This window comes from Delphinus delphis, chromosome 5 (genome assembly GCF_949987515.2).
Source record: "Delphinus delphis chromosome 5, mDelDel1.2, whole genome shotgun sequence".
Classification (NCBI taxonomy): Eukaryota; Metazoa; Chordata; class Mammalia; order Artiodactyla; family Delphinidae; genus Delphinus; species Delphinus delphis.
Window position 1 is genome coordinate 54,151,030 of NC_082687.1, and position 17,405 is coordinate 54,168,434.

The 17,405-nt window shown below is 36.2% G+C and overlaps 1 protein-coding gene and 1 pseudogene across 4 annotated transcripts in view; both read left to right on the plus strand.

The window, feature by feature from the left end:
- The window catches only part of CENPC (centromere protein C), an 89,967-nt gene extending 75,599 nt beyond the window's left edge, over positions 1-14,368 (plus strand). The window contains exons 14-19 of one of the 4 annotated variants that reach the window (XM_060012451.1): positions 3,524-3,628; positions 4,414-4,542; positions 5,122-5,217; positions 7,189-7,343; positions 12,719-12,809; positions 13,985-14,368. In XM_060012451.1, coding sequence (XP_059868434.1) covers positions 3,524-3,628; positions 4,414-4,542; positions 5,122-5,217; positions 7,189-7,343; positions 12,719-12,809; positions 13,985-14,055 — 647 coding nt within the window. In that variant the 3' untranslated portion in view covers positions 14,056-14,368. Of the gene's footprint in view, positions 1-3,523; positions 3,629-4,413; positions 4,644-5,121; positions 5,218-7,188; positions 7,344-12,718; positions 12,810-13,984 lie in introns of those variants that run through there. The other 3 variants (XM_060012450.1, XM_060012448.1, XR_009519546.1) reach the window with 3 other exon arrangements.
- A 180-nt stretch (positions 14,369-14,548) lies between these two features.
- LOC132425431 (large ribosomal subunit protein uL1 pseudogene) lies at positions 14,549-15,385 on the plus strand (annotated as a pseudogene).
- The last annotated feature ends 2,020 nt before the right edge of the window (positions 15,386-17,405 follow it).

A 17,405-nucleotide genomic window follows, 5' to 3' on the forward strand; every position in this document is an offset into this window, starting at 1 on the left:
GCTCATGTAGCTCCATATCAATAAAAAACCCAGTCCAAAAGTGGGCAGAAAACCTAAATGGATATTTCTCTAAAGAAGATATACAGATTGCCAACAAACACATGGAAATATGCCCAACATCACTAATCATAAGAGAAATGCAAATCAAAACTACAATAAGGTATCACTTCACACCAGTCAGAATGGCCATCATCACAAAATCTACAAACAATAAATGCTGGAGAGGTTGTGGAGAAAAGGGAACCCTCTTGCATTGTTGGTGGGAATGTAAATTGATACAGCCACTATGGAGAACAGAATGGAGGTTCCTTAAAAAACTAAAAATAGAACTACCATATGACCCAGCAGTCCCACTACTGGTCATATACCTGAGAAAACCACAATTCAAAGAGTCATGTACCACAGTGTTCATTGCTGCACTATTTACAATAGCCAGAACATGGCAGCAACCTAAGTGTCCATAAAGAAATGAATAGATAAAGAAGACGTGGCATATATATATATATACACACACACACACACACACACACACACACACACACACACACAACGGAATATTACTCAGCCATAAAAAGAAATGAAATTGAGTTACTTGTAGTGAGTTGGATGGACTTAGAGTCTGTCATACAGAGTGAAGTAAGTCAGAAAGAGAAAAACAAATACCGTATGCTAACACACATATATGGAATCTAAAAAAAAAATATGCTTCTGATGAACCTAGGGGCAGGACAGGAATAATGACGCAGATGTAGAGAATGGACTTGAGGTCACGGGGAGGGGAGAAGGGTAAGCTGGGACGAAGTGAGAGAGTAACATTGACATATATACACTACGAAATGTAAAATAGATAGCTAGTGGGAAGCAGCTGCATAGCACAGGGAGATCAGCTCAGTGCTTTGCGACCACCTCGATGGGTGGGATAGCGAGGATGGGAGGGAGGCGCAAGATGGAGGGGATATGGGGATATATGTATACATATAGCTTATTCACCTTGTTATACAGTAGGTACTAACACAACGTTGTAAAGCAGTTATACTCCAATAAAGATGGTAAAAAAAAAAAATGCATTACAGTCCTTTGTTTTAACTAGCCACGATATCTTTCTTTCTGATAACTGAATTTATTTTGCAGATAGTGCAAGATTAAGTTCAGCTTCCTCTATGTAAAATATCCATGTAAGGTAATCTAACCAACTATCATATAAGTAAAAAATGAGTTCAAAGAGAGGAAACACTGCTGAGGAATGATTCTGAATATATGTGGTTAAATTTAAACAATGTATATTTGTTTTCTGCTGCTGTGTACCAAATTACTACAAATTTAGTTGTTTAGACAACACACATTATTATCCCTTGGTTTCCGTGGGTCAGGAGCTCAGGCACAAATTAGCTGGGTCCTCTGTTCAAGGGTTTCACAGGCTTCAGTCCAACGTCTCAGCCTGGGCCATGATCTTACCTGAGGCTCGAGGTCCTGTTAACCACCACAAGCTCATGTAGTTGTTAGCAGAATTCAGTTCCTTGGAATTGTAGGACTGAGGTACATGTTTCCTTGGTGGCTGTGAGCCATGGGCCACTAGTCTCGACTTCTAGGGGTCACCTGCAGTTCCTTGTCACATGACCCTTTTCATAGACCCTTCACAGTATGGCAGCTTGCTTCTCCAAAGTGAGCAAGGAAGAATTTTTCTCTCCTTCTGGTAGTGTCTTATATGTATGATCATGATGTAATCACAGAAGTGACTTCCCATTGCTTTTGCCATATTGTGTTGAGTGTGTCATAGGTTCCACATGTATCCCAGGGAAGGGGATTATATAAAGGTGTGTCTCATTGCTCACACCTTAGGATGTGTCTACTACTAAATGCTAATATGATTGGGGATTTTTGCAGTGATAGCTTGAAATCCACACTATCTTAACAAAACTTGGTGTGGTGGGGAGGAGAGTAGGAGTGGAAGAGGGGTAATAAAAGTAGTGTAAAAGTTTCATTTTACTAAATGAGAAAAAGGAGACGATAACATCTTGGTAGGGGATATAGTTTTTTGTTGTTGTTTTTTTGCTGTATGCAGGCCTCTCACTGTTGTGGCCTCTCCCGTTGCGGAGCACAGGCTCCAGACACGCAGGCTCAGCAACCATGGCTCACGGGTCCAGCCGTTCCGCGGCATGTAAGATCTTCCCGGACCGGGGCACGAACCCGTCTCCCCTGCATCGGCAGGCGGACTCTCAACCACTGCACCACCTGGGAAGCCCCGGGGATATAGTTTTTAATGTAATGATGGAGAAATGAGTATGACTGTTGAGTGTCAGGAATGGGAAGGTAACCAATATTAGAGTGAAAAAGCACAGTAAACTTTGAAATGACCAAGGTTTGAGGTATGGAGGAAGAAATGGTATTCTGACCAAACCAGTGAGAATGAGGGAAAAAGAGAATCACTGATGTAAAATAACCTGTAAATATAAAGTAAAATGGAAGAAATAAATAGATGTGTATTACTTGTTATACTAAATAAGTGTGAATGGATTGAATTCCTCTAGTAAGATAGAGACTATCAGATTTGGTTAAACAAAACAAACTTACCTATGTGTTTATAAGAAATACTTAAAACAGGTTTTAAAATAGAAGATTATCAAAGAATTAAGTAGGCTAATATAAACAGAAAGAAACTAGTATATTTTTTAATATTAGGTGAATTGAAATTTAAGGTTAAAAGTGCTGAACATGATGAAGGACTTGTAATAATAAAATTAGCACTTTATGAAGAAGATAGAAAAATCATAAACTACTATGTACCAAACAACCTAGCAACTAAAATGTGTAAAGGAAAAAAACTATGGAAAAGCAAGGAGATTTTAATTTAAACAATACAGTTAGACTGGGAGATTTTGTTAAACCACTTTCAGAATTGGACAACTCCAGCAAACCAGAAGTAAGTAAGAACATAGGAAGTTGATTATGTAGCCAACAAACTTAGTATATAGAACTTTGCCTTGTTCACATAAAACGAATAGATATGTGTGTATACACACAAACACATGTATACATAACCACCCCTGATTTATAAACTTCCTATTGTGGAGCATTTAGGTGGTTTTCAGTTTGCTTTTTGCTTTTTCTTTTCTGTTTCTATTATGAACAGTACTACCATGAATGTACTTAACACCTATATCTTTGCCCATTTTTGTGAATATTTTGCAAACTCATTTTCTAAAGATGAAATTTCTACGTCACACAGTATTACAATTATAGGTATTGTCAAATTGTCATCAATCAGTTTACATTTCTACCTACAATATATGAGAATTCCGGTGTACCTTTAACATCATTAACCGTGAATGTTACCATGTTTTTAAATCTTTTCCAATCTAGTAGCTTGGCATTTCTTTAATAACACAAATATGTCTTAAAATTTGTTTTTCTAGTGTTTTGTCTAAAAGCATTTGTGTTCTAGAAAGTAATATCAGTCTTTTCACTGCAGAGTATCATGCAACTAAACATATATGTGCATTTTTTGTCTGATGTCTTTTTACAGTATTGCCCTCCAACACACCAAATGTTCGCAGGACCATGAGAACACGATCCAAACCTTTGGAATATTGGAGAGGGGAGCGAATAGATTATCAAGGAAGGCCATCTGGTAAAATTTATGCTTTAGTGTCTCAAAATAATAATAATGATAATTGCTACAATTTATTTAGGTACATTACATGCCAAGTGCTGTCTTATGTATTTACATACATTACCTTATTTAATCATCATCCTCCAAAAATGTGACAATAGATTCAAGTCCAGATTTCTCTGATTACTGTAGAGATGCTGATTTGTTTTCTTTTTGGTAGCAATTTGAGGTGAGCATGTGGCTTGATAGAGTGTTATTATTTTTATACTACCTAGCAAGGTTTTTAATTGCATAAAATGAAGCATTAGATCAGAACATGAGAAAATTATAACTGTCAAAGATTAAGTATTCCTCATTATTATTCTCATTCTATTTTCTTATATTTTTCTACAAAAATTGTAGAGGGTGGGAAAGAAAGTATAGTGAGTGTTATCGTGAAGTTATTTCCTTTCTTTTGGTGTATATTTCTGAGTCAAAGGACTAAACTGACATGTGGATTACTATAAATAGTTCATTGCTGATCTTTGTGTTCTTTGTTTTTTACACTTCCACTGATGACTTGATTTCAAGCAACAGAGATCATTCAGTCATGTTTCATCAGTGCTTCTAGATTTAGGATAGAGACAAGTGAAATTGGTTGCTATTTGTGTTGTTTGAATTTTTAACTGTAGAGTGTGGTAAAACTAATGTATTCTTTCATACTTTGAAAGGAAATGTGCTGTATTAATTTAATGAGTTTTGTTTCAAGATTTTCACTTTGCCAGGTATGATAATTTACCTTTTTTTTTTTGGTTAAATTTCAGGAGGATTTGTGATTGGTGGAATACTGTCCCCAGACAAAGTATCATCTAAAAGGAAAGCAAAAGGAAACTTGGGAAGAGTCAATACAATAGTTAATAGGAAAAGGATCTGTCTTGATAATGATGAAAGAAGTATGAACTTATTCCTTATTTTATAAAAGTGCTTTGAGAAGTAGCTCTTTGCAAATTTTGAAATATATCTCTAAAAGCTTCAGATATACTACTACTTCAGGGTAAATTATCTTTTTAATGTCCACTTTTTTTCAGATTTTGAAAGTAAACTAATTTTATTCTTTTAAAAAAATCATTAATAGCAGAGTGTAAAACATTTCCACCTGAGTAAATTGACCTGTCAAATGAAGCTTATCTTTTCTGTGCTCGAATTATGGTTAAAATAAACATGTTAAAGAATTCTTTTTAAAGTGTATTGTATACTTCAGCTCTCTTAGAGAATATGCAAAACACCATTTAACTTCTTGATGATGCAAGAATTCAAAAGTTGTCAGAAAATAAGAAGTTTAGGATGTTTGCTTCTGTGGTAAATCATTGTGATTTTTGAATTTTTGTTTATCAAAGCGGTCATTGATAAACAGGAAAAAGATATGCCTCTGGCAATTTTCATTTACAACTTGTCCATAGCTGTATTTCATACTAGATTTTTTTTAATGGAAAAGAATTTTAAGTAAGATTTCAGTGGTATTTCTTTTGCAGAGAATAAATTCGTGGAAAATCTGAATATACCTCTGGGAGATCCTTTGCAGCCAACGAGGGTAAAGGACCCAGAAACACGAGAGATTATTCTTATGGGTAAGATCAGGGTTGATATTGAGAATACTTAATTTAACAACTAATAAGGACAAACTGAAGTCTGGCTTGTCTGCTTTCCCTTTCTCTCCCCAGATCTTTCAGAGCTAAAGTCTAGTAGAGAGTCTAATTCAAATAAGCAGCCTGTATGAGGACTACACTAGGGGAACTGATGGCAGACAACCTCCAGGGTACATATAGTACCATGCATTTGTCCTCTGTGATACAAGTGCTACCATCAGGAGTGTTGTCTCCGCCATTAGGGTCCAGGCCTTCTTTCACCATGAGGACACAAGCGGACAGGGGCTGTTCATGGGGAACTCTAGCAAGTTAACTGGCAGACTCCCGGATACACTCTTACTGGGGCTGTTCATGGGGAAATCTAGCAAGTTAACTGGCAGACTCCTGGATACACTCTTACTGTGAGACTGGATGGGGATTATGGCAGAATTTAGACAGCCTTTGGTGCTGTGAGATGCCAATATTGGTATCTGGGGTATAAAACCTTTTTTGGAGATGACTAGCAAGGGCATCAGTCAGCCAAACAAATGCCATGCTGAACCTTAAGGCTGGTACAGGGTCCTAGAAGCCTCCTCCTGTACTTAATAGGCATTAAACATTTAGTGTCTAGGACAACATGGGCGGTCCCAAGGGATGGGCTATAGAGTGGTGGGGTTAAGTAGGGGACACTCAGCTATTTACCAACCAGGGAATATATACACACAGGAAATATTTAAATATTTTAACAACTGTTATGACTGTACTAGTGAGTACTTGGGACTATTTATCCCAAGTCAGAGGACAGATATCTCAAACCAGAGAGGCAGTATTTACACTTAAAATTTTGACTGTGGCATAAGTTCCATTTGATATCTTAAGTAGCAAAGTTATTTCTATATTCCAGATTGTTTATTTGGCAACAGAGGTAGAAGCACAGAGAATTTTGTTTAGTGAAGTGTCTTAACTGAAAACATTGCTATACTGTATCAGGTTAAAAAAGTTGTGTGTTGTCAAGAATTCATAAGTTTTTGTTTCTTGAGCCTATGTATTTTCTATATCCTGTAGTCTGTGGGAGTACAGTCAGAAGCTGATGATAGAAAAATATATTAATTACAGGTCTGGAAAAGGTTGTAAGTAAAAGGGAAATTAAAAAGTGATATAGTAGGGCTTCCCTGGTGGCACAGTGGTTGAGAGTCCACCTGCCGATGCAGGGGACATGGGTTCGTGCCCCGGTCTGGGAAGATCCCACATGCCGCAGAGCGGCTAGGCCCGTGAGCCATGGCCGCTGAGCCTGCGCGTCCGGAGCCTGTGCTCCGCCAACGGGAGAGGCCACAACAGTGAGAGAGGCCCACGTACCGGAAAAAAAAAAAAAAAAGTGATATAGTAATTTGTGAGCTACAGTTAGAACTCCAGTTACTTAGAGGCTTTACCTGATAAATAAATAAAAATCTTGTTATTTAATAATCAGTCAAGCAAGCACAAAGGAATTTATTGACATGATAATGATACATTTGTATTGTGGCTATGTTAAACTTTTTAAAGATAGGAATCCTTTCTTATCTCTTAGCTGATTTTGTTTTCTGTCTGAGTTATTATGGGAAAAATAGTAATACTACCATTGTTATTATTAATAGCCAAGACTTACCTAATGCTTACTTTGTGCCAGTGTTTTAAATACTTTACACACTTTAAGTCATTTGATATTCACAGCTCTAACATAGATGGAGTATTATTACCCCATTTTATAGAAAAGAAAATGTAGGCACAAATAGAGAGGATAAGCAACTTGGCTAAGTTCACACAGCTTGTAAGACAGAGATAGGATCTGACCTGTGGCATTCTAGCCCCAGAGTCAGTGATATTAATCACATCTATCTTTCTAAGGCAGGTTTATGTCTATATATGTGTGTATATGCTGTATCAGAGAAATGTCATTGCTATTACTTTGTACTTACATTATTTTTTTTCCCTTAGATCTTGTAAGGCCACGAGATACATACCAATTTTGTGTTGAACATGGTGAGTTGAAAGTATATAAAACATTGGATACACCATTTTTTTCTACTGGAAAATTGATATTAGGACCACATCAAGAAAAGGGAAAGCAGCATGTAGGCCTAGACACATTGGTGAGTGTATTTTTCCATATATTTATGTTTTGCTCTTGGCACAACTCTGATTTGTTGGACTTGATGAAGCGTTAAAAATGCTATTTCCTCAGAAATGATATATGATTACTATAGTGCACAGATAATTTTTTAGTTTTTTTCATCTGTTTAAAGTCAGTCAACCAATGGCTGTTTAAAAGTACTTGTTTTGTGCATAGCAGTGTAGGCTTGAGATTCAGAAGTTTAGGGAATCGTCTTTACTTAAAAGAATTCTTGAGGGCTTCCCTGGTGGCACATTGGTTGAGAGTCCGCCTGCTGATGCAGGGGACACGGGTTCGTGCCCCAGTCCGGGAAGATCCCACATGCCATGGAGCGGCTAGGCCCATGAGCCATGGCCGCTGAGCCTGCACGTCCAGAGCCTGTGCTCCACAAAGGGAGAGGCCACAACAGTGAGGCCTGCGTACCGCAAAATAAAAAAAAAAAAAGAATCCTTAAAATTAGTTTTGCAAACAAATCATTAGAATTTTAGATCTGGAGGGGATTATTGAGATTAAGTGTAACAGGAGATTGAGGACTGGGAGCTAGTTGCTTCAGTAAGTATTAAAGAATATATTACTGTATATAGCAGTATTATTGGCTGAAGTCATAATGAGACTCAAGGTGAGTCTCTCTTCTCTGAGTCTGTCTCTCTGTCTCTTTCTCACTGGAGACACACACCCCTATAACATGTATTTATATCAGATAATTTTTGCATTTTGAATTTGAAAATGAAAGATTTTGAAAATCACCAGATTTAAAGAAGATTTAATATTATACCAGCATTTAAAACATGTTACATCTGAGGTACATCTTTCAGTAAGTAACATTTCAGGAACCTGTGAAATCATGGTTCAAAACAGTTCTTTTTACTGATAAAATGAAAGCCCACAAAGGAGAAACAGAAAGAGCATTAGGACCCTTCAGTTTTATTAACTAAGAAGGGCAAATCAAGGCAGAGAAAGGAAAAGATACACATGAGAGTAAAAGAATAATTTATTGCTACATAGTATGTAGAATCCAGATCTAAAGTATTTAAAAATATTCTTTAATCCAATCTTAAAATGTCATAGATCTCCAGGTGGTATTAAAAGAGTAAATATAACATATTAAACTAACTAAAGTAATAGATAATCCCTGTACAATCATTAAGGAACAATTAATAATGAAAATAAGCATTATGAAATGTCATCATTGAACTAACTGTAGTTACCCATTAAGCTATAATGCCTTTATTCCTTTAAAAAAGGAATATTGAATAGTAAATGTTTGGAAGTGTTTGAACATATGTAGCTCTTTATTTTAACATAGACAGTAATTGCAAAAATTGGAAATCGCTGAAATGTGTGCTGCAGGAAAAAAATGGTTATATTATATTTTGACTTAGTAATGAGGTAAACCATTATATATGATAATCAGTTATATAGCACTTACATGTTCCAGGTGCTATACTAAACATTTTTATATTAATTTAAGTATATTATTTTGCAGAATAACCATATAGGAACACCTTTAGGATAAATATTTAAGGAAACTGAAAAGTAGAAAATTCTTTTTATTTTTTTCTGAGTAGAAATTAAAAATGAAAATGACAGAACCTTGAAGGAACTATAGAAAATAACATGTCAGTAGGTGATTATAGTTTAGTTTTGTTTCTTCTAAATATTGCCTTTAAGTTTTTATAATGAAAACTAGACTTAAAGGTTCTTTTTAAATAACAAGGGGAGTATTTTTACATTTTTAAAAAATGAAGCACACTTTTAAATATATGCTTTTGAGAAACAAAAGGGCAAGATGGAGAACCAGCATAAGCCATTAACTCTTTCTTTCAAACTCAGGTCTAGATAATGAGTAAGAGAGAAAGTAGCAGTGGTAGATTTGTTAAATTCAAACCACAGAAGAATGAACAAATTAACTATGGGAGTTTGTTGTGGAGCTCTCCTAGAAAAGAAAAGGGTATTAAGAAATGGGAAATATTGGGACTTCCCTGGTGGTCCAGTGGTTAAGAATCTGCATTCCAATGCAGCAGATGTAGGTTCAATCCCTGGTTGGGGAGCTAAGATCCCACATGCCGTGGGGCAACTAAGCCCATGCGCCACAGCTAGAGAGAAGCCCGCGCATTGCAACAAAGAGCCTGCGCACTGCAGTGAAGGATCCCACATGCTGCAACTAAGACCCAATGCAGCCAAATTAATTAATTAATTAATTAATTAATGTTTTTAGAAAAAAAAGAAATGGAAAATATTAAAGTTAAGTGATGTGGAAGACCAGTCAAAAACCAGAAGAGAGAAAAAACCCAAATAAATCAAAAGGTAGAACTATATGAAAAACTAGACAGTAATTGTTCCAGAGGTAAAAAATCAAAAAAGTGATAGCAACACACTTAAAGGAACCAGAGTTCCTTAGAGAAATGTCTGATTCCAGGCCTGGGACTGAGCTTGGAATATTTATCATACCTGATAGCAGACTATCAAAGACCATTAGGATTGGGTCATAAGGTCTCAGGATCCAACTTGAAGATGCTGTCTCTGGACAAAGATGAAAACTTGCGTATCAATAAGAATAACTTCACTGGATTGATACACATAAATTATATCTAAATCCATGAATTTGTAAGGCTACTACAAAAAGAAAAACTTAATTCATCACTGTCGGAGAATTCTAGGAAGCCAACTCACTTTGACAAATATGGTAAGGAAAATAATTAAACATTTATTCTGCTGTTCTCATATAAACTGTACTACTAGGTAATCAAATAATAGATATGGGGAAGTTTATCCTTTTGAGAAATAGTCCAATTAATAAATGAAGAATGAATGTTAGAATGGACTATTACCATTTTACAACACCCAATAAACTATTGGTTCTAGCATCATTGTCTACTAACATCTAAAAAGAACACAACCAGACATTATGTGTCTCCTGATGGAAGAATACAACACTGTCTATGAGGTAGTCTTGCCTTCCCCACCTTCTTTAAAAAAAAACAAAACAAAACCCACACACAACCACCTGAAGTTAAGTCCTTAGATCTAACCACCAATTTACAGGAAATAAAGAATGGCAGACTTTTTAGATGACAACCTGGCGTTGTAATAAGCAAAATCCAGCTGTGTAAAGATTTTTAAAACAAATTTTGCTGCTTGATTTCTTCAATAAATAAGGTGCAAGGAATAAAAAAGACAACCACGTGGAATGTATAGAGATCAGGGTCCTCAACTGTGGCACTATTGACATTTTGGACTCAATAATTCTTTGTTGTAGGGAGGCTATCCTGTGCATTGTAAGAGGTTTAGAAGCAACCCTGGCCTCTACGCACTAGATTCCAGTAGTACCCCTCTAGTTGTGAGAATTACACATGTTCCCAGACATTGCCAGTTGTCCCCTGAGGGACAAAATCACCCCCAAATTGATAACCACTCAATAGATTGAGTGCTTTAAAAGCTAGATCAAGCACTGACCATATGTGACTCTTACTTGGATCCCAATTCAAACAAACCCTTAAAAGTAAGACACTGAAGAGACAACTGGAAATTTGAATATTGACTGGGCATTTAACACTAAATATTCATTAATTTTTATGTGTGACAACAGTGTTGTCATGTTTTAAAAAAGGACTTTGGTCTTTCAGTACACATTGAAATATTTACAGATGGTTTATGATGCTGGGCATTTATTTCAAAATAATATGGAATGGGGGAATCAGACTTTGAAAAGAGCAGGGTATCAGGGTTCAGTATTTATTTGTGGGAGGTCATCATTCTATTTTTGTGTATTTCAAAAGCATTCTTAGTAAGATGTTTGCAGAAATGGGGAGAGGTGTGCATAGAGAGCCAAACTGAATAGATAAGGAAAAAACATCTATAAATACATGCTTGACTTTCTGGGTAGTGTGTGTGTTCCTTTTTTTAGGCAAATTTTTTTGGATGTAATAAATATATTTCTTTTATTAAATTATAAAAATACCTTTAGAACCACTTTAAGAGTGTTCCATTGAGAGAGTATATTGTAGTGGCTAAGAACATGGATTCTGGAATCAAAGTACCTGAGTTCAAATTCCAGCTTTTCCATTTACATTGTGACCTTGGAAAGTTACACTTCTCTGTGCCTCATTTTCTTCATCTGTGAAAAGCTATTAAAATAGTACTGTCTCATTGGTAGATGCATATATTAAATGAGTAAAAATGAAGTGCTTAAAACAGTGGCTGGCATGGGGTAAGTGCTGGATAAGTGCTAGCTGCTCTCATTTTTCTGGTATTTTAGGCTCATTTTACAAAACTGGTAAGAAGAAAAGGAGAAGGCATATTTCTCTGAGGCAAAATATTCTTGATGGCTGAATCTCAGAATTTGAATCTCAGAGTTTGAAGGCCCTACATTTTGTATTTAGTTGTCAAAAAAATAGGTCATTGCCAGGTGCTATCTATATATAAAATGTAAAATTTGCTGTGTTTGAATATGGAAGCCTGTATGACTGAGCACTATATTTACCCTCTTACTTAATGTTGATGCTTGTTTAAATGTATTTTTTTTTTTGCTTTTTGTTCTCTCTTTGATTCGTCAGTCAGATTAAGTTACATATACCAAGCATGTAACCTTTAAAGAGGTGTACATAAAACCTAGCTATTTTTCTAGTATAGCTAAGTGATATTCTTTACAATGGTTCTGAATTTTCATAAACTGGTAAATAGTAAGGAAGAACAAAAGAAATGTTTTCCTGTACTAGTTTTCTATTACTGCTTTAACAAATTACCACAAATTTAAACAACTCTCATTTATTATCTCACAGTTACGTAGGTTAGAAATCAGGTGGGCTTGGCTGAGTACTCTGATTAGAGTATCACTAGGCTGGAATCAAGGTGTTGTGAGATCTGTATTCCTCTCTGAAGGCTTTTAGAATGAGTGTTTCAAATTCATTCAGGTTGTTGGCAGAATTAAGTTTCACGTGGCTGTAGGGCTGAGGTTCCTGTTTCCTCACTGGCTGTTGGCTGGGGTGTCTAGAAATAGTCTATACTCCTTGGCTTATGGCTCTCTTATCTTCAGTGCTAGCAACAGTGAAAGCCCTTTTCATGCTTCAAATTTCTCTGACTTCTCTGCTTCATCTCTCGTCTGCTTCCAGTAGGAAAATTGCCCACTTTCAAGTAAGGTTTATGTAATTAGATTGGGCCCATTTAGGTAATCCAGGATAATCTCACCATCTCGAGGTCTCCTTTGCCATGTGACATAACAAATTCTGGAGATTAGAGCATTGATAGCTTTGGAGAGCCGTTATTCTGCCTACCACATTTACTTTTAAGTTTCTTTGGAGTGTATTTGTTGTGGTGTTACAATTTGAAATGAGATTTTAATTTTTAATTTTACAGATTTTTTATGTTAACTTTGGTGACCTTTTATGTACCTTACACGAAACACCTTATGTAATAACAACTGGGGATTCATTCTATGTTCCTTCAGGTAAGAATAATTAAAAACCTTTTCTTTTGTATAGTTGAATACTTATATAGTTGCTCATGAGCACCATGAAAATGGAAGCCACAGTGGTCAAAATGAAGCATGATGTGATTGATGCCAAAGAAATTTGGTGCATATTTTCTTTTAATTTTTTTTATTAGATAAGTATATCAGTGTTTCGGTACATGAAAATTGAATGAGTTGCTAATTGCTGAATATAAAAATAGAAGATACGTTGTATCCAGAGTAGAAAGAAAATTATTCCCCTATGTTATCTCAAAGATATTATGTAGTCAAACAGTTTTTAGTTGGTTATTTTAAACATACAGAATAGTGTGCTTCATCAGCTATTGGAGCACAAGTCTTTGGAGATAGGAATTTTAATTTGTTCATTCATTCATTCATTCAACAAATGTGATTGAGAGTCTACCAAGCATTGCTCTAAGGGTGTGGGATACATAAAAAAAATCCCTGCCCTCATGGAGCTTACATTCTAATGAAAGGAGACAATAATAATAGCTATATTTATATAGTCCTTTGTATGTGCCAACACTGTTGTGAACACAAACAAATGAATATAACAAAACAGAATCAGACTCATAGATACAGAGAGCAAACTAGTGGTTACCAGTGGGGAGAGGGGTAGAGGGAAGGGGCAAGATAGGGGAAGAGGAATAGAGGTACAGACTACAAGGTATAAAATAAATAAGATACAAGGATGTAATGTATAGCACAGGGAATATAGAAAATATTTTATAATAACTTTAAATGGAGTATAATCTATAAAAATAATTGAATCACTGTTGTATACCTGAAACTAATATAACATTGTAAATCACATATACTTCAATTAAAAAAACCAAAAAAAAACACCCCAAAACATGATTGGGTTCAGAGGGAGATTTTTTTTTCCTATCTGCACCCTTGTCTAATTTGTTTTTGCACTCATTATCAAAATGATGTGAAATTTACATTGTTTTAAGCTTTATCTGGATCACAGATGATCCTTGGATTTTTCAGTTCATGGAATTAAATAAGAGTTATTTGTTGTTACATGATTTTTTTTAAAAATTTGCCTCTATATACCGTAATAGGTCTTAGTGATGACTAAACATTTAATCAAAAGGGAATGATTCCTATGGAAATAATTTTTAATTTTCTTATCACTTTATTTCTAGGTAATTATTACAACATCAGAAATCTCCTGAATGAGGAAAGTGTTCTTCTTTTTACACAGATAAAAAGTTGAAAGATGAAGCAAAGTTTAAATATGTGTGTATATATATATTTACATACATACATATAAAACACATTGTGTAGTGAGATGTTGTAATTATTTGTAATATTTTAAAATATTCAGTGTTGTGTACTTGTTTCAATAAACATTTCAAACTTCCATATTTATCTTCTAATTTTTCCACGAATATACACATAGCCTGTAGTGATACCCATATTCATAGTATTTTAATAACATGAAACACCAAAATCACTGCTTCCAGTGATATACAGGCATACTTTGGAGAGGTTGTGGGTTTGATTCCAGACCACCACAATAAAGTGAATATTGCAATAAAGTGAGTCACGAATTTTTTGATTTCCCAGTGCATATAAAAGTTACGTTTACACTATACTGTCATCTGTTAGGTGTGCAGTAGCTTTATGTCTAAAAATTAATGCATATAACTTCATTTAAGAAATACTTTATTGCTAAAAAATGCTAACCATCATTGATACCTTCAGTGAGTCATAATCTTTTTGCTGGTGGAGGGTCTTGCCTTGAGGTTGATGGCTGCTGACTGATCAGGGTGGAGGTTGCTGAAGGTTGGGGTGGCTGTGGCAATTTAAAAAAAGACAATAGCTTTTTTCTGGTTATTGCGGTGTGAGGCACCATGAGTAGCAAAGTCTCCTGTGCCACCCTGTACGAGGCAGTGCGGAAAGTCCTACACAGGAACCAGTGCAAGCGCCAAAAGGTTTTGGAGATGGTGGAGCTAAAGATCAGCCTGAAGAACTATGACCTCAGAAGGACAAACCCTTCTCAGCACCATCAGGCTTAAGTCCACTCTCCGCCCCAAGTTCTCCATATGTGTTTCGGGGGACCAGCAGCATTGTGATGAGGCCAAGGCTGTGGATAATCTCCCACATGGGCATTGAGGTGTTGAAGAAACTCAACAAGAATAAGAAACTTGTCAAGAAGATGGCCAAGAAGTATGATGCCTTTTTGGCTCCAGAGTCTGTGATCAAGGAGATCCCATGAATCCTGGGCCCAGGCCTTAATAATGCTGGCAAGTTCCCTTGCTGACCCCCAATGAGAACATGGTGGCCAGAGTTGATGAGATGAAGTCCATGATCAAGTTCCAGATGAAGGAGGTGCTGTATCTGACAGAGGCTGTTGCCCACATGAAGATGACAGATGATGAGCTTGTGTACAACATCCACTTAGCTGTTAACTTCCTGGTGTCATTGCTCAAGAAAAATTGGCAGAACGTACAGGCTTTGTACATTAAGAGCACCATGGGCAAGCCCCAGCACCTATACTAAGGTACAGCTTGATAAACCATACTGCCACCATTAAAAAAAAAAAAAAAAAAGACAATAATGATCAACTGCTGCATCTATTGACTTCCTTTCACAAATGATTTCTCTGTAGCATGCATTGCTGTTTGATAGCATTTTAAGTACAGTAGAACTTCTTTCAAAATTGGAGTCAGCCCTCTCAAACCCTGCTGCTGCTTTATCAACTATAAAATTCTAAATCCTATGTCATTATTTCAACAGTCTTGTCATTTCTACAGTCATTCCAACATCTTCACCAGGTATAAATTCCATTTCAAGAAACAGCTTTCTTTGTTCATCCTTAAGAAGCAACGCCTGATCTGTTAAAGTTTTCTTAGGGTATTGTAGCAATTGTCACATCTTCAGACTCCACTTCTGATTCTAGTTCTCTTACTATTTCCACACATCTTAAGTTCCTTCACTGTAGTCTTGAACCACTCAAAGTCATCCATTAGGGTTGTAATCAACTTCTTCCAGACTCCTGTGTTCATGTCTATATTTTGACCTCTTCCCACAAATCATGAATGTTCTTAATGGCATCTAGAATGTTGAATCCTTTCCAGAAGGTTTTTGAATTACTTTCCTCACATCCATCAGAGGAATCACTATCTATGGCAGCTATAGCCTCCTGAACTATATTTCTTAACTAATAGACTTGAAAGTCAAAATTACTCCTTGATCCATGGGCTTCAGAATGGATGTTGTGTTAGGAGGCATGAAAACAACATTAATCTCATTGTGCATGTCCAGTAGAGCTCTTGGGTGACCAGGTGTGTTGTCAGTGAGCTGTGGTATTTTGAAAGGAATCATCTTTTTCTGAGCAGTAGTTCTCAACAGTGGGCTTAAAATACTCAGAAAACCATGTTGTAAAGAGATGTGCTGTCATCCAGGCTTTGTTGTTCCATTTGTATATAGAGTACAAGAAGAGTAAATTTAGCATAATTCTTAAGGGCCCTAGGATTTTTGGAATGGTAAATGAGCATTGGCTTCAACTTAAAGTCACCAGCTCTCTAAAGAGAGTCAGCCTGTCCTCTGAAACTAAAGCTAGACACTGACTTCTCCTCTCTAGGTATGAGTCTTAGATGGCATTTTTCTCAACATAAGTCTCTTTTGTCTACACTGAAAATCTGTTGGCTTAATGTAGCCACCTTCATGAATTAGCTAGATCTTCTGGATAACTTGCTGCAGCTTCTACATCAGTACTTGCTTCACCTTGCACTTTTATGTTATGGAGGCAGTTTCTTTCCTTAAACTTCATGAATCAACCTCTGCTGGCTTCAGACTTCTGCAGCTTCCTTACCTCTCTCAACCTTCATAGAATTGAAGAGTGTTAGAGCCTTGCTCTGGTTTAGGCTTTGTCTTAAGAGGATACTGTGGCTGGTTTGATCTTCCGTCCAGAACACTAAAACTTTTATCATGTCAGTAAGGCTCTTTCACTTTCTTATCATTCATATGTTCACCAGAGTAGCACTTTTAATTGCCTTCAAGAATTTTTCCTTATCTTGGCTCTTGTGAGTTATGCTGTAATGAACATAGGAGTGCAGATATCTCTTCTAGGTACTGATTTCATTTCCTTTGGATATATGTGCAAAAGAGGGATTACTGAATTGTATGGTAGTTCTATTTTTAATTTTTTGAGGAACTTCCATACTGTTTTCTATTAAGGCTGTACCACTTTATATTTCCACCAACAGTGTAAAAGAGTTTCCATTTCTTCACATCTTCACTAGCACTTGTTATCTTTTACCCTTTTGATACTAGCCTTTCTAACAGATTTGAGGTGATAAGCCATTGTGGTTTTGATTTGCATTTCCTTGATGATTAGTGATGATGAGCATCTTTTCATTTACCTGCTGGCCCTTTGTATGTCTTTTTTGGAAAATGATCTCAGTTATATATGATGTCTAAAATCACATTCATAGAAGCAGAGAATAGAGCAGTGGTTACCAGGGGCGGGGGGGGGGTGGTGTGTGTGGAGAAAATGGGGAGATGGTTGCTCAGAGGGTAGAAAGTTGTAGTTATGTAGAATGAGTAAGTTCTAGAGTC